The following is a 13,091-nucleotide window of genomic DNA, read 5'->3' as shown; positions in this document are numbered from 1 at the left end:
TGTGAGAGCCATGGATGGAGGCCATTATCTTGTTGCCCAGAGAAGTTGTGGATGCCCCATCATATTAGAGGGGGTCAAGGCTTATTAATAAGTGAGTCTGATTCAAGGAAATGGTCATTACAGTTAATTTCTTTGAATTGCAATTTCTAAATCAAAGCAATACAATATGGTACTTCTTTTCAGTAAATGGAGAGTGGATCTACAATGGTTAATGAAATGTCTAGTTACTTATGATTTATTTGTGTTGTATTTGGTAACATAGCTTAATTTAAATTTACTTCAGTGCAGTAACTTTCCAGATTGCTAAAATCAAGATTCTTCCCGTATGTGGACTTTGTTTGCTTTTAAATATATGGTTTTGAAATAAGTACTGCCCATAACATAAGTGTCATCTTTTTTTTTTCCTTAGCTTACTCAAGCACTATCTGGAAGATTTAATTCTCATGTTCATGTAGAATATGAATGGCGATTACTTCATGAAGATTTGGATGAAAGTGATGATGATGTAGATGAAAAGCTGCAGGTTTGTATCAATATTATTTTTCTGTACACATGTATGTGTAAGTATCATGTCCATAATTATCTCAATAACTTTGCTTTTTACTATAGGTATGAAGACACTGAAATAAATTTCTGTAGTAAAATGCAGTAGCTTAAATTTTTGTTTCTGGAATTATAGTTGGTCTTCTTTTTCCTCTTAACATGACCATGTGTTTTCAAATTATAATTAGCCATGTACTATATATTCTTTTCAGTCAAGTCAATAGTTGTTTCAATACATCAGGAATATTTGGATCTGCTGATTGTGAAGCTGATCTAACATGAACTGGGAAATTTGCCTTTACCAAGACAGGCACCTCAGACTATCTCCTCATGTTTGTGAAATATCTCCAGTCAATGGCTCTAATTTTAGAATTGTAAAAGTTTTTGCCTTGTTTTGCCTTTAACTGAACCTGTGTATTAAATAAGTTCTATCCATTAACAGCAGGGTAGGGCCTTAATGCTGAATCTTCACATATAAAAAATTTTTTATTTGTAATGCTTTTCATACCTGAAATGTCTACTGGAGTTGTAGTTTTAGGTTCAGAATCACAGAGTGGTTGGGGTTAGAAGTCTAACCTCCCTGCTACAGCAGGATTACCTGGAACAAGTTGCCCAGGACTGTGTCCAGATGGCTTGAATGACGGTCATATTACAAAACATTCCAATAGCACAGAAATATAATTGCATTTTCAAAACTTAATTTCTCAGTTTAGGGCCCAACTTGAATTATTTAAGCACCTAAACACACAGACAGGTGAAAAGCTACTGTGTTCTGACACCTAAAATGGTGTGGCTTTTTAGGGGACAAGTAATTTGAAGTTATGTATAGACTCCAAAATACTAATCCTGACATCCTGAAACTTTTATAGTTTGAAGTGTTCCATGTGAGTATTAAAGAGGTTTTTGTTCTTTGTATGTGTGTAGTGTTATAATTGCTTATGCCTTTTCTGCTTTTGAAGTACAAGGAATATATAATAGGCTTTATATTAGTCTTCAGATGTTAGCGCAACATTTTTTGAAAGTGGCTAGCAAAAAACCCCTTTGTCCTCTGGATAATGAAATTCAACATTTTCTTTCTACAAACTTGAGCATTTTAATACTTCTCTTGCAAAATCCCCCATCTCAACTGGGGCATGAATTGCTAACACTAAATTAATAAAATAAAGCCAAGTCTTTTGTGTTGGGTTTTTCTTTGTTTCCAGAAATATTAAAACCTGACAGTCACAGGTTCATTTCCATTACTTTATAGAATCCCTTTAAAATTGTTAGTTCATCAGACCATTAAATTCACTTAAATGTTTTGGGGACTAATTTTGGCATCCATAATTACTCTGTTGCAAAATAGCATTTTTACAATACTGTGAGTGCATAGGACTCTTTGTCCTGTGTTCTCATATCCTGTCTCTCTATTCCAAGATAGCTATTACTTCTGGTGCTCGGCTTGAACTAATTAGCAATAGGAAGTGTCACAGGCCATTCCTTTCAAAGCACAATTTCTACCTTGTGAGACTCTTCTTAAGGTTTTTTCCTTAAAATTTTGGTATCTGTGGAAGAATCTGCTATCTATGAGCTGTTAAATCTAGTTCTTCTGCATGAGCATATTCTATCCCCATATTTATGTATTCCTATATATTTTAAAGTTTTATTTATTTTATAATAATGATAATTATGTAATGATGATCATTTTGATAAAACATATTGAAACCTTTAGAGGTCTCATTTTTTCCAGCTGTAAAAGTTTTTGGTAATTTACCAATACAAATCCCTTTCTGGCATGATCTAAATTTGGTTTTTTATCTTTTCTTGTCCTTCACTTTCTTCATTGTTGCCTTCTGCAGTTGAGTGGGTTTTTTTTGTCTAGTCCCTGAGCTCCATCTCATGTGGGAAGGTATCTGCTACTCAGCAGTGTGGCTAAAATAATGAAGCTCCTACTTCACTGCCTACTATTAATAGTTTTATACTATAGGGACTTTTGAAAGGATATTAAAGACTATTAATCACAGAGTCACAGTGTCTGTAACTACATTGTTTGCATGAGTGAATACTGCTGTTGCTTAGGATCACATCAGAGTTTTGTTTTTAAATGCCAAGTTATTGGGTGTGTCTTGCTGGCACACAATTGAATAAATTTTGTAATCAATGTCAGAAAAGGTCATGTCTGAAATTTAAGTTCTTTAGTCTGGAATATTTCATATGAAAGACAGCCTAATCTAAAGGAAGGTTAAGATAATTCAACTTGTTTCTGCTGTTGTTGTATATCATGGCTGTCTGGTCCTGCCTCAGCTTCTTCCTCCACTCTGACACACATTTGTTCCTCTATTGAACTGCTTGAGTTTGGTAAGCCAGTGAAAAGCTGAATCACAACGATGAAAAAGAATTTTTTGCTGGTTTAGAAGCCAGAAACAAGTCCCAGAACTAGGACAGTGGAGAGGTCAGGGAATGGAGAGTGTCAGTCAGTGAGGAATGAGGCTGCTAAGCCAAAACAAGGGTAGAGACTATCATGTGCATCATTTGATACATCTTGGAGCTATAATGCTGTGCTATAACATATCTAAAGGCCCTACATGACTAATCCAGAAATAGGCATTGAATGTATACAGAGGAAAATCAATTGCTTGTTAGTGATACTGTTGATATAAATCTTTATTCTGCCTAAATGCTATTACTATAAAAGGTTATTTCAGTTTCATACAGACAATATGTCAGTATGGCATGTTTATCTAGCACTGTTTCTGAAGGTATATTTATGCTCTCTAGGCATTGTCTAGGATTGTTAAAGTCCATTGCTGTACTAGCCACATGAATTTGTAACTCCAGCTATTTTAATTATCATTTGATAATAGTAATGACTATGCTTGCTGTTGAAACAGGAAGAATAATGCTAAGTGCAGATGATTGCTGTAACTCTCAAAAACAGTTAATCAAATACAATTTGATAATGTGTGTGGGATGAGCAGTGTTCCGTCCCAGCTATCAATTGAAGTAATCTCCCAAATTTTTCCAGTGATACCAGTGAACTAAAAAGAGTTAATGAGAAGTTTTGGCTACTCATTTCATGTAGGCTGATCTATAGGTAGAATACTTAGATGAAATCTTCTCTGGGATTTGAGGTCATGATCATTTTGAGGTCATTTGAGATTTAGCTCTGCTGAACTTCAGATGAGGCTTAGGACCTTCAGTTGTTTATTTAGTTTTGAAAATACTGCTGGGTATTTTGATGCAGGGAAACTTTACTTGATCCAGTCTGAAAATCTATATTGGTTACCTATAGAAGTATAGTCTTGTGTATATAGGGATATAGTATTCTCCTGTAGCAGTGTACTACAGAAGAAATGAGAATATATTAATAGTTTGGAAGTGCAATTCACTTTTAATCTTTTGTTGTTTTTACTTTGTCTTGAAGAGGGCAGAATGTAGGGTTTAGGTTATGTATTAAAAGCAACAAAAATGCATTTTAGAAGCCATTTTTTCTTTCTAAAAACTAATAACTTTCTATCACCTAATAAATAAAGTGAGTACAACTAATGTGGTATCAATTAGTACTTTTTTTATTGTGTTAAAGCAACCCAGTCCCAACCGGAGAGAGGACAGGCCTGTCAGCTTCTACCAAATTGGATCAAACCAACTTCAGCCTAATGTAGCATCCTTGGCAAGAGATGCAGCAAACATTGCTAAGGACAAGCAAAGAGGATTTATGCCGAGTATATTACAGAATGAAACATATGGAGCAATACTCAGTGGCAGTCCACCTTCCATTCAGCCTGCAGTACCTGTTACAAGTAGTGCACCTCCTCTACCTCCAAGGAATATTGGCAAAGGTACTAGATAATATCATTCTGTTAGGAGAAAGGATCATAACTACCAAAAAAATTTTTTTTAAAGTTTTCTCGTACAGTTATTTTCCACAGGTAAGTATTGGAACAGTTATTGATGGCCTCATTTTATATCCTTGAAGTGGATCTATGTAACGTGTTTTGAGTTTGATTTTTGTTATACCTGCAAGATAGTACACAATAATTTGAAACTTTAAGGCCTCAGAGAATGGAGAGTGTATGCAGAACATGAGATTTTAACCTTGCAAATTCTTCTCTTAATAAATACATGGTTGTTGAAATAAGTGTGTAAGTGTGATGTGGAGAACTGGATGATTTTAGAGACCTGATAACTGACTGAAAATATAGCTGCCAGTCACTGGCTGTCCCCATTAGAGCAGTGTAAAAGTACATGTCTCATCCTGATTCAGAGGGTCGTGTGCTTGCAAAATCTATCATTAAAGCTGGTGCTGTGAACCTCATTCTTATCTTCAAATATAATCAGTTTGCATCATAGTAAAGAAACATAGAGAAATCTCTATAGGTCCTCTTTGTACAGGTCATATTTGGTGTGTTTCATTGTTTTAATACCTTTATTAATCCACCATCTTTCATGGAGGCTATATTTATGCATTCAATTCAATTCAAGAAGTTACCATTAAAGACATGGTTTTCTATGGTGCTGTAATTCAGATTCCATATGTGGAGATATGATCAGGAAATGTTCTGGGCACACATGGGTGGCTTCTACCTTTGGGAACACTGTGCAGAGGTCAGAATGCAGGACTCCACACACCAGTGATTGTGCCTGAGGTGGCAAACTGATCTGTGTAATATGAAAACTCAGTTATGGAATGGCTGCATAAAAGGGGCAGAAAAACTGAGAGCAGAAAAGCATGGTTTGGGTTACTTGGAAAGGGTAGCATGGGACTGGGAGAAGTTTAGTTGCATGTAAAACTTAACCAGGTGGGATTATGTTAACATTTCACATGAAGCTCAATATCTAGACAACATTTTTTTACTTGATAGAATGGAGTGTTTTTCCTACCAAACAGGAAAGCTGATACAAGGAGCTTGCCTGGTTTGTTTAACTGTTAGATTCTATCTCTGAGGTGGTAATACAATTGAATAGTTAAAAAGACTGTTTTACCCTTTGATATTATTTTAATCATGGCCAATTATACCCACAGTTTGCACTTGATTAAATGACAGATTTCAAAAAGTGTCATTTTAATTTCATTTCCAACCCCAAACTTCTTGGCATCTCTGTAATAGAACTCATGCCATGAAGACATGCTGCCTGCCTTAGATTATTAGCTCATATTCTTTATCCTAGCAATGTTAGCCTATTGTCAGCAATTAGCCTATTAATTTATATTCTTAGTTAAAAGCTGTAATAGTATCATCGATCGTGGCTTCTTGTCAATTGCTGATGTTGTTAATGTTATGCTTATGGTGTATTATTATTCCTTTATCCTCATAGCTTTAGGCTGTTCTCCAAGTCTTCTGAGCCTTTTATGCTTTTCCCTGCAACCTATTATTTGTTCATACCTTACTCTGTTTCATCTTTTCTTAATATGATACTCATGTGCTGAGTAGGTAGAAATGGCATCATATGTGCAAAATACTGGTTTTATAAAGAAAACCTGTAGAGTGTTCTTATGAAACGAGGAGGTGGCTCTTCAGAATGAAGTCATTTAAGAGGCTCTGAAGAAGTACTTTGTGACTGTTTCATGACTAGTTATTATAGCTTCTTGCTTGAGTGAAATTCAGGTTTACAGGGGTTTTTTTGCTTCTAAGTCAAAAGTGATGTTTCACTTTGAGTCAGCAATATGTGCTGATGCTTGTGGAAGAGTGAGGTCCTTTTCTTGCAGTACCTGAGAAAATTACAGTTATCAGTCAGGGATTAAAGAAGGTAGCAAGACTTGCCTTCTGCCTTCTTACTGGGAAATCTGCTTTTTCAAGTATTGATGTATTTTAAAGTAATGACTGAAGACAAATTTTGTTTAGGTTAAGTGTTAGAAGGTTCTGGGTGAAGTCTTGCTGTGTAATTTTTAACACCAGACTGATTTCTACTCTGGCATGCCATCAGGATGCAGTGACTATAGTTGTTGAATATAGTGTTGCTGAATATAGTGGTCTACACTATATTGGTCACACCATTTCTGAAAGCACAGGTGTGAATATTAACACTTTGTGCGTAGGGTAAGCAATAATAATAATAATAATAATGCAGTATTTTCCTCTCTTTTTAGTTCAGCCTTCAGTTCTTGGCAGTGGTATTCAGACAATTTCTTCATCTAATGCAATGTGGAAGACAAATTCTTTAGGAGTGGAAAGTATAAGCAGGCAGAGGTCTTCATCAGATCCACCAGCTATTCATCCCCCTGTGCCGCCATTGCGTGTAACATCTACAAGTATGTTTCCACTTTCCCCTGTTTTCCCTTCTACTGTATCTAATCACAGTTGGCTTATTTTTCCATTTCCACAACTCATACTTCCTCTTTTGGTGACTGTAGCTTTGGCCTATCGTTCCCATCCAGTAACAAACTGTCTTCTCTGATGCTCCAGTGAGGACTGTATGATGTAGTGCAGGGTCAGCAGGAAACGCCATCTATTACTAGAGCTAAAGGGCTCATCGTTTTATGTCTAATACATATATATATATATATATAATTTTAGTGCTGCATTTCTCACTAGTTGTAAAGGTGAGTGTTACCTGTAAGCCTGGGGCTGTGTCTCCACATTGTGCTTGATTGTTGCAGACCACTGGAGTGCAAAAGGATGTTTTAATTCATTGCCAGCTGCTGTTGGTGGTTTTAAGATTCAATAGCAATTTTAATTAATTGCTAAACCTACTCTGCTCTAAGTTGTGAATCACAACAAGATTTTAAGAAAATATGTTCCTCTAAATAAAATTTGCCAGATGTTACTTACTTGGTTACTTTTCCATAAAACACAGACTGAAGGCCTTGACTGACCAAATAATATTAGTACTTTAAAAATGTATTCTGGTATACTGTTTTCAAGAATATGACTGACTTCAGTAGGAATTTTCTTTGTTTGCATTTTAATGCTTGAATAAATTTAAGAGTTCTCCAATTTCAACTAAGTGAAACAAAAGGTAAACCACTCTCCAAAGAGGTCCTTCTTCCATTACATGTAAAGCATTTTTCTTAGATAAGTCCTGTAGCAGGAGAACATGTAATGAGAACCCAAGAAATGAAATGGTAAATATAAATGTAATTCCATGTTTCTAACTTTCCTATATAGATGTACTTTCTCCAGCACCACCACCTCCAGTGGCAAAGACAGCCAGCATTATAGAAGCCTTGAACCAGCAATCAAAACAGCAGCCAGCTCCTCCACAAACCAAGCCAACCCCCCCACCACTGCCCCCACAACCTCCAAGCAGAATCTCTCAGAGAAAGCCTATTTCTGGGTAACTGATGTCATACTTCATCATATTTAGTAACTTAGTATATCTATAACATGCAATTATCAATAAAACATGCATGCTTTTGCAAGTGATGTGTTCTAGAGTGTGGGAATGAACAGAAGGCAGATGCTAAGGACATGGATGACAAGGATTCCTACAGTAAAAACAAAACAGCCTAGTGATTTAAGGTTTTATGACTTGCAGAATATCTCCAGAACATCTAGCTATGATGGAGATAAAAAGCCAGAAAAAATATTAAACTCCTTATTCTCTTCTAGTAACAAATAGGAGATAATGGGAATCTAATGTCTGATTGTGCCATTTATTGTTCACATACTTTGCATAAGTTCTGTTCCATCGAATCTTTTCATTTGTGGCAGAAGTAGAAAAACCTGGAAAAGAAAAATAACTTTTAAATTTGCAGAAAAATAAGTTAGGAGAGACAAATGCACTGGAAAACAAGATCATATCCAAAGCATCCTTGAGAAACTGAAGTAGTAGGCAAAGGGAAAGAAGGGTGTCATTCAGTAAGCAACCCTTAGTAATTAAGAACCATCAACTACAGGAATGAAGCATGGAAAACAGCAGAGTAGGGGTAAGCAAAAGTCCTTAGAAGAATGATCTGTAAGGACATAGTAAGGCAGATGACCTAAGGCTGTTCTGAAAGAGTATAATTTTACCATAGCCTGCAAACAATAGGAATTAATTCTCTCAACTGACTCAACAGGTGATGTCTCAGCAGGACTGCTGTGTTCCATTTGTAGCATTGCTGAAAAATGAAATACTGAGATGGTAACCAGGGGAGATCCAAATAGGGCCTTTAAGAAATTTTTTGAAGAAATAAGGTTTCATTTGCAAATTGGGACTGAAAGATGAAACAACCTTGACCTTTAAGCTCCTTTCTAGCCCTTTTTTTGGGAGGTACCATACTACCTGAAAGGCAGGCACAAATTGTTGAAGCTTGCTGTAATGTACAGACTAATATGGATGCATAATTTTAAGAAAAAAAACAAACAGTGAAAGGAACTTCAAATCTCAAGTTTTGAGGCACAAATTGCAATAATCAAACCTGTATTATTTTTCTACCTTTTTTAACATTAAGTGCAACTTTTAATTCACCTAATCAAAAGTCCAGAAGAAAAACAGTAATTTTAAAAGCAAAGTCACCAGATTTTACTGAAGATGTGCCAAGGCTTTTATAATTTGGAAACTACTCTATCCTGTTGCTTTTTGAGTTCTTGTTTGTTTCTGAAATTGACCCATTTCTCACTTTCTACACAGGACTGAGAAATCATCTGGCTTAACTAACAAAGGGCAGGCTAGAGGACTTGGATCTCTACAACAGCCTGGTAATTGTGGTTTAAAGATTTATTTTATTGTAATTAAGCTGTCATAACAATCAAAGGGAGAGCATGGGTTTGTTGAGGCTTTCTTTCATTTGTTTATTTATCTTGAACATTTAAATATAATCAGTACCACCATTCTTCTTGTTTCTCTTTGTGATTGTGTAGGCTCTGATGCATCAAATTCTTTAGCATGAGCAAAGCTGTGGGTCAAATAAAGTCAATAATGGGACCATGTAATAAACAGAATCACAGAGTGGTTGATGGTGGGAGGGACATATGCAGGTCATCAGATCTAACCCCTTTCCTCAAGTAGGAATAAGACTGTGCCAGTGCTGGGTCACCCTCACAATGACAAAGTGTTTCCTGATGTTCAGACAGAGGCTCCTGTGTTTCAGTTTGTGTCCATTGCTTCTGGTCCTGCTTTTCAGCCAGGTGGCCACCAACATATATTGGTGTGTGGCATGTTCATCCCCAGGTGCACTTCATTGCATGCAGATTGATGCCTGGACCAGGATTCCTGAAGACCTGTCTTGCTAGTAAAGGCTAAGGCAAAGAAGGCTTTCAGTAGCTCAGCCTTTTCTATGTACTTTGTAACCAGAATCTCATCTTGTTCAACAATTAAATTAAATTAAATTTAAATTAAATACTCATGGGATATAAAATGATTTACATACTTTTAAGAATAATTAGTATACCATCACTCTCACTTTTTTTGAAAGCATGCCTAATAATATTTACTTGATTTATTTGCCTTAGCAGGAGAGTCATCTTCTGTATGTGACATTCCAGGAACACAGACAGGTTCCACAGCAAATACTTTGGCACAAATCCAGCCACCAGCACCAATGCCAAGGAAATCACAAATAGTAAGTACAAAATGTGACATTTGATTTTAATAATCTTCTGCATTCTGTCACACTGTAGACATGATAGTGTATTCTGCTGTGGTGGAAGTGTGAGAGCCATGAAGCATACAATATATCCTGTATTCTGTTTTTAAGTATTTGTGTGACTTGTAGTAAATCGCTACAAAAACTTTTTTTTTCTTGAATTTTCTACAGAATACTATGAGATTTTAAGTTTAAAAAAGCAAACCAAGCCATTTGGATTCTTTGCTCATGTCCTGATGTGACCAACACAATCCACAGAATTATGGTTTGACTTATTTGAGATAGATAAGCTTTATGAGTTAGTGACTTGTAGATGAGCTTGGTGAGTCACATAACACATGGCTTCATTCTCAGTCTTCGGTGAAGTAAGTTATGAAGGAACTCATGTGCTTCTACAATGGACACAGATGTACTGAAAGTTGTTCACATAAGTAGGTGAAATAACTTCAGACAAGACAAGCAGGAGTCAAGCTCAAAACAAAAGAAACTGATTCTTTGTGCTGTTGGTTCTCAGCATTCAGCTGGTAACAGGAAAGAAATCTCTTTGTAAGCATATCCCCAACAGAAGGTGGTTAATTCTATATTTTAATTCTCCATCCTCCCCCAGCCTTACAGTGACTGTTAGAAAAGAGATTCTGGATTTAGATGGACTCTTGATCTGATTGTGAGGCCTTTCTCTACTCATTACTTTTAATCTAGGACCATGGATGGTAACACGTTAGTCAGTACCTGTAATCTTATACTGGTGTAGGTAAAGGGATGTATTTCCAGATGTCAGTGGAGCTGTACATCATGTGTAGTCAACTTGGTCTTTGGTCCTTGCTTCAATTTTATGTTGCTTTCTTGTGTGATAGATGTAAAAGATCTATATCCTTGATCATGACAGTATATCTCTACAGGAAGCAAATCACATATGAAGAGAGCATACATATCTGAGATGCTCTCTGTGACTAAGTCTGGGTTGTTTCATATATTCTGTGTAGTTGTGTGGTTCAGGGGTGAATAATAAACAGAGAGGTAGGAGGCATGCTGTTCTGGGCTCTGCAATGGTCTTGTAGTGGAAAGACCTGCTTCCTTCAGTCTCCTGTCTCCCTCCCTTCAACCTTTTTCCTTAACCATGTCCACTGAAATAGCAACTGTCCAGGACAGATCTCAGTGTGTTTGTGTGCATAGCCTTGCCATTGGTCTGGAGTGCACAGAGTCCCTGTTAGCTGTTTCTCATCTGATAATGATCACAAGCCTCAGAGACATTAGTTTGGAGTATAAAATTTTCTGATTTCTTACCTCCCCCACTCTTGTTCAACCAAGTTACTGTCCATCTTGCATTAAGATAACCTCCATTATTAGGCCACCAGAAATTAAAAGGTCTAAGTAGTGTAAATTGCTTATGTTCTCATGTTTGCTTTGTGAAGCTGTTGGACTCTGTTCTTAATTTCTATTGTGTCTGCTGGGATTCAAGTGTAAGCACTATTTACATCCTTTTACCACACCTGAAACAACTCCTAACCTGACTTTCTGTATAAATTGTAGTTTCTCTATGTTGTTCTCTGGTTTGGGGGGGGGTTTTGTTGTTTTTTCTTGGTTTTTTTTTTTTTTTTAATAGGACAAATTGATTTAGCTATGAAGAAATGGGCTGTGCTGGCTTGTTTTGGGGTCATTGTCTTCAATGTTTAATATTAATTGCACATGATGTGAAGAACATATCTGACTCTCCAGGTGTCTCTAGGTCTTCAGTAAGGTGAATTTTGTGACTGAGCAAATCAGCTGGGTGATTTTATTCTATAATAGGACAGAGAAGTAAGGGAAAACCTGGCTCAGGAGTGTGTGCTAGTTAAGGTGCTTTAGCTAAATCAATCTAGCTAAAGCATCTTAGCTGAGATTTAGTCAAGGGCCCCTCAGCTAAAGAGCTTTAGATAGATCAGTCTAGCTAAAGTTATTTGGCTAAATTGCTCCATTTAGCCTTATACTCCTGGCTTTTTTTGCTAAGACTTTACCCTGCCAGGGAATCCAGAGGCCAGCCCAGGTTTAGAAAATTATTGCAGAAATGCTTCTTGAGTAAACACAGGTCTAGTTGTACATGCACACTTAGCCAGTGGCTTATCTCCTACACAGTGCATATACCCAACAGCCTGTTTATCAGGTGGAAATTCCTGATTCACCTTTTGTTTTCATTTTTTTTCCTCAATGTGATCTTTGGATTTTTGAAACCAAATTCTAGGTACATGGGAAACTTCCCTAGAAGATTTTATTCTTCTGGGGGTGAAATCTGTTTTAATTTCTTTGCCTTCTAAAGAGCAAGAAATACCTGTAATTACTGCACTTAAAAGTTAGTAATTATATCACTGTTGTACTGATGGTTTTTTCTTTTGATGATGCTTTTTTCTTTTGACCTAAAGGGTGGTTGTGGTTCAGACTGTCACTTGTCTGAGAGGGAGTGTCTGGAAAAATTGGTGTGCTGCAGTGCCAGACTGGCAGCTCACAGGGGTGAGAGAGCCTCAGGGTATGCCTGCCCTGGGCAGGCCAGAGCTTTATTTATATTAGATTTATAAAGAATTTATACTAGAATGCAAATGGATGCTTCTAGAGGAACATAACAATCATGCTGCCTCCATCCTTCCCTGTCTACATTCCCTTTTTTCCCTCTGCATGGTGCTCAGCTCTAACAAAATGGCACAGTAATGGACTGTTGGGAAGTACTATCCTCAGCAGAGAATTTTGCTGATGAAGAAAAGGAGAGTTGTAAACTGAGTCTCTTGTCCCTTTTCAAACTTCCTGCTCCATGGCTGACCTAACTAGAGACTGGGACTAGGCACTGGGGGAATTCCAGTATGGTGATGAGGCCATTTTTTCCTTATGCCATGTGGAGCTCCTGTCCCAAAGAGCTGCTGTGTTAACAGCCATCTCACACCTGCTCTGACACCTTGGGGTAGCAAGGAGAGATTTTTGCTCCCTATGGCTGGGAAAAGGGTGGACTCATGGTGGAAAGCTTTACACTCTGCCTCCAGCTCTCAAGTTTCTTCACTTTTGTTATTTTGCATGGAAACACTGTGCAGGCAGCATT

At 37.0% G+C, this 13,091-nt stretch overlaps 1 protein-coding gene across 3 annotated transcripts in view; it reads left to right on the top strand.

Moving 5' to 3' along the window:
* The window catches only part of ASAP2 (ArfGAP with SH3 domain, ankyrin repeat and PH domain 2), an 82,329-nt gene that overhangs the window by 65,457 nt on the left and 3,781 nt on the right, over window positions 1–13,091 (top strand). The window contains exons 21-26 of one of the 3 annotated variants that reach the window (XM_079328015.1): window positions 410–523; window positions 4,106–4,361; window positions 6,611–6,772; window positions 7,629–7,797; window positions 9,076–9,143; window positions 9,897–10,006. In XM_079328015.1, the coding sequence (XP_079184141.1) occupies window positions 410–523; window positions 4,106–4,361; window positions 6,611–6,772; window positions 7,629–7,797; window positions 9,076–9,143; window positions 9,897–10,006 (879 nt within the window). The remainder of the gene's footprint in view (window positions 1–409; window positions 524–4,105; window positions 4,362–6,610; window positions 6,773–7,628; window positions 7,798–9,075; window positions 9,144–9,896; window positions 10,007–13,091) is intronic. The other 2 variants (XM_079328016.1, XM_079328017.1) reach the window with 2 other exon arrangements.

Source organism: Erithacus rubecula (genome assembly GCF_903797595.1).
Source record: "Erithacus rubecula genome assembly, chromosome: 2".
Classification (NCBI taxonomy): domain Eukaryota; kingdom Metazoa; phylum Chordata; class Aves; order Passeriformes; family Muscicapidae; genus Erithacus; species Erithacus rubecula.
The sequence above is the reverse complement of the archived record's forward strand: the minus strand, read 5'-3'. Positions and strand labels throughout refer to the sequence as shown.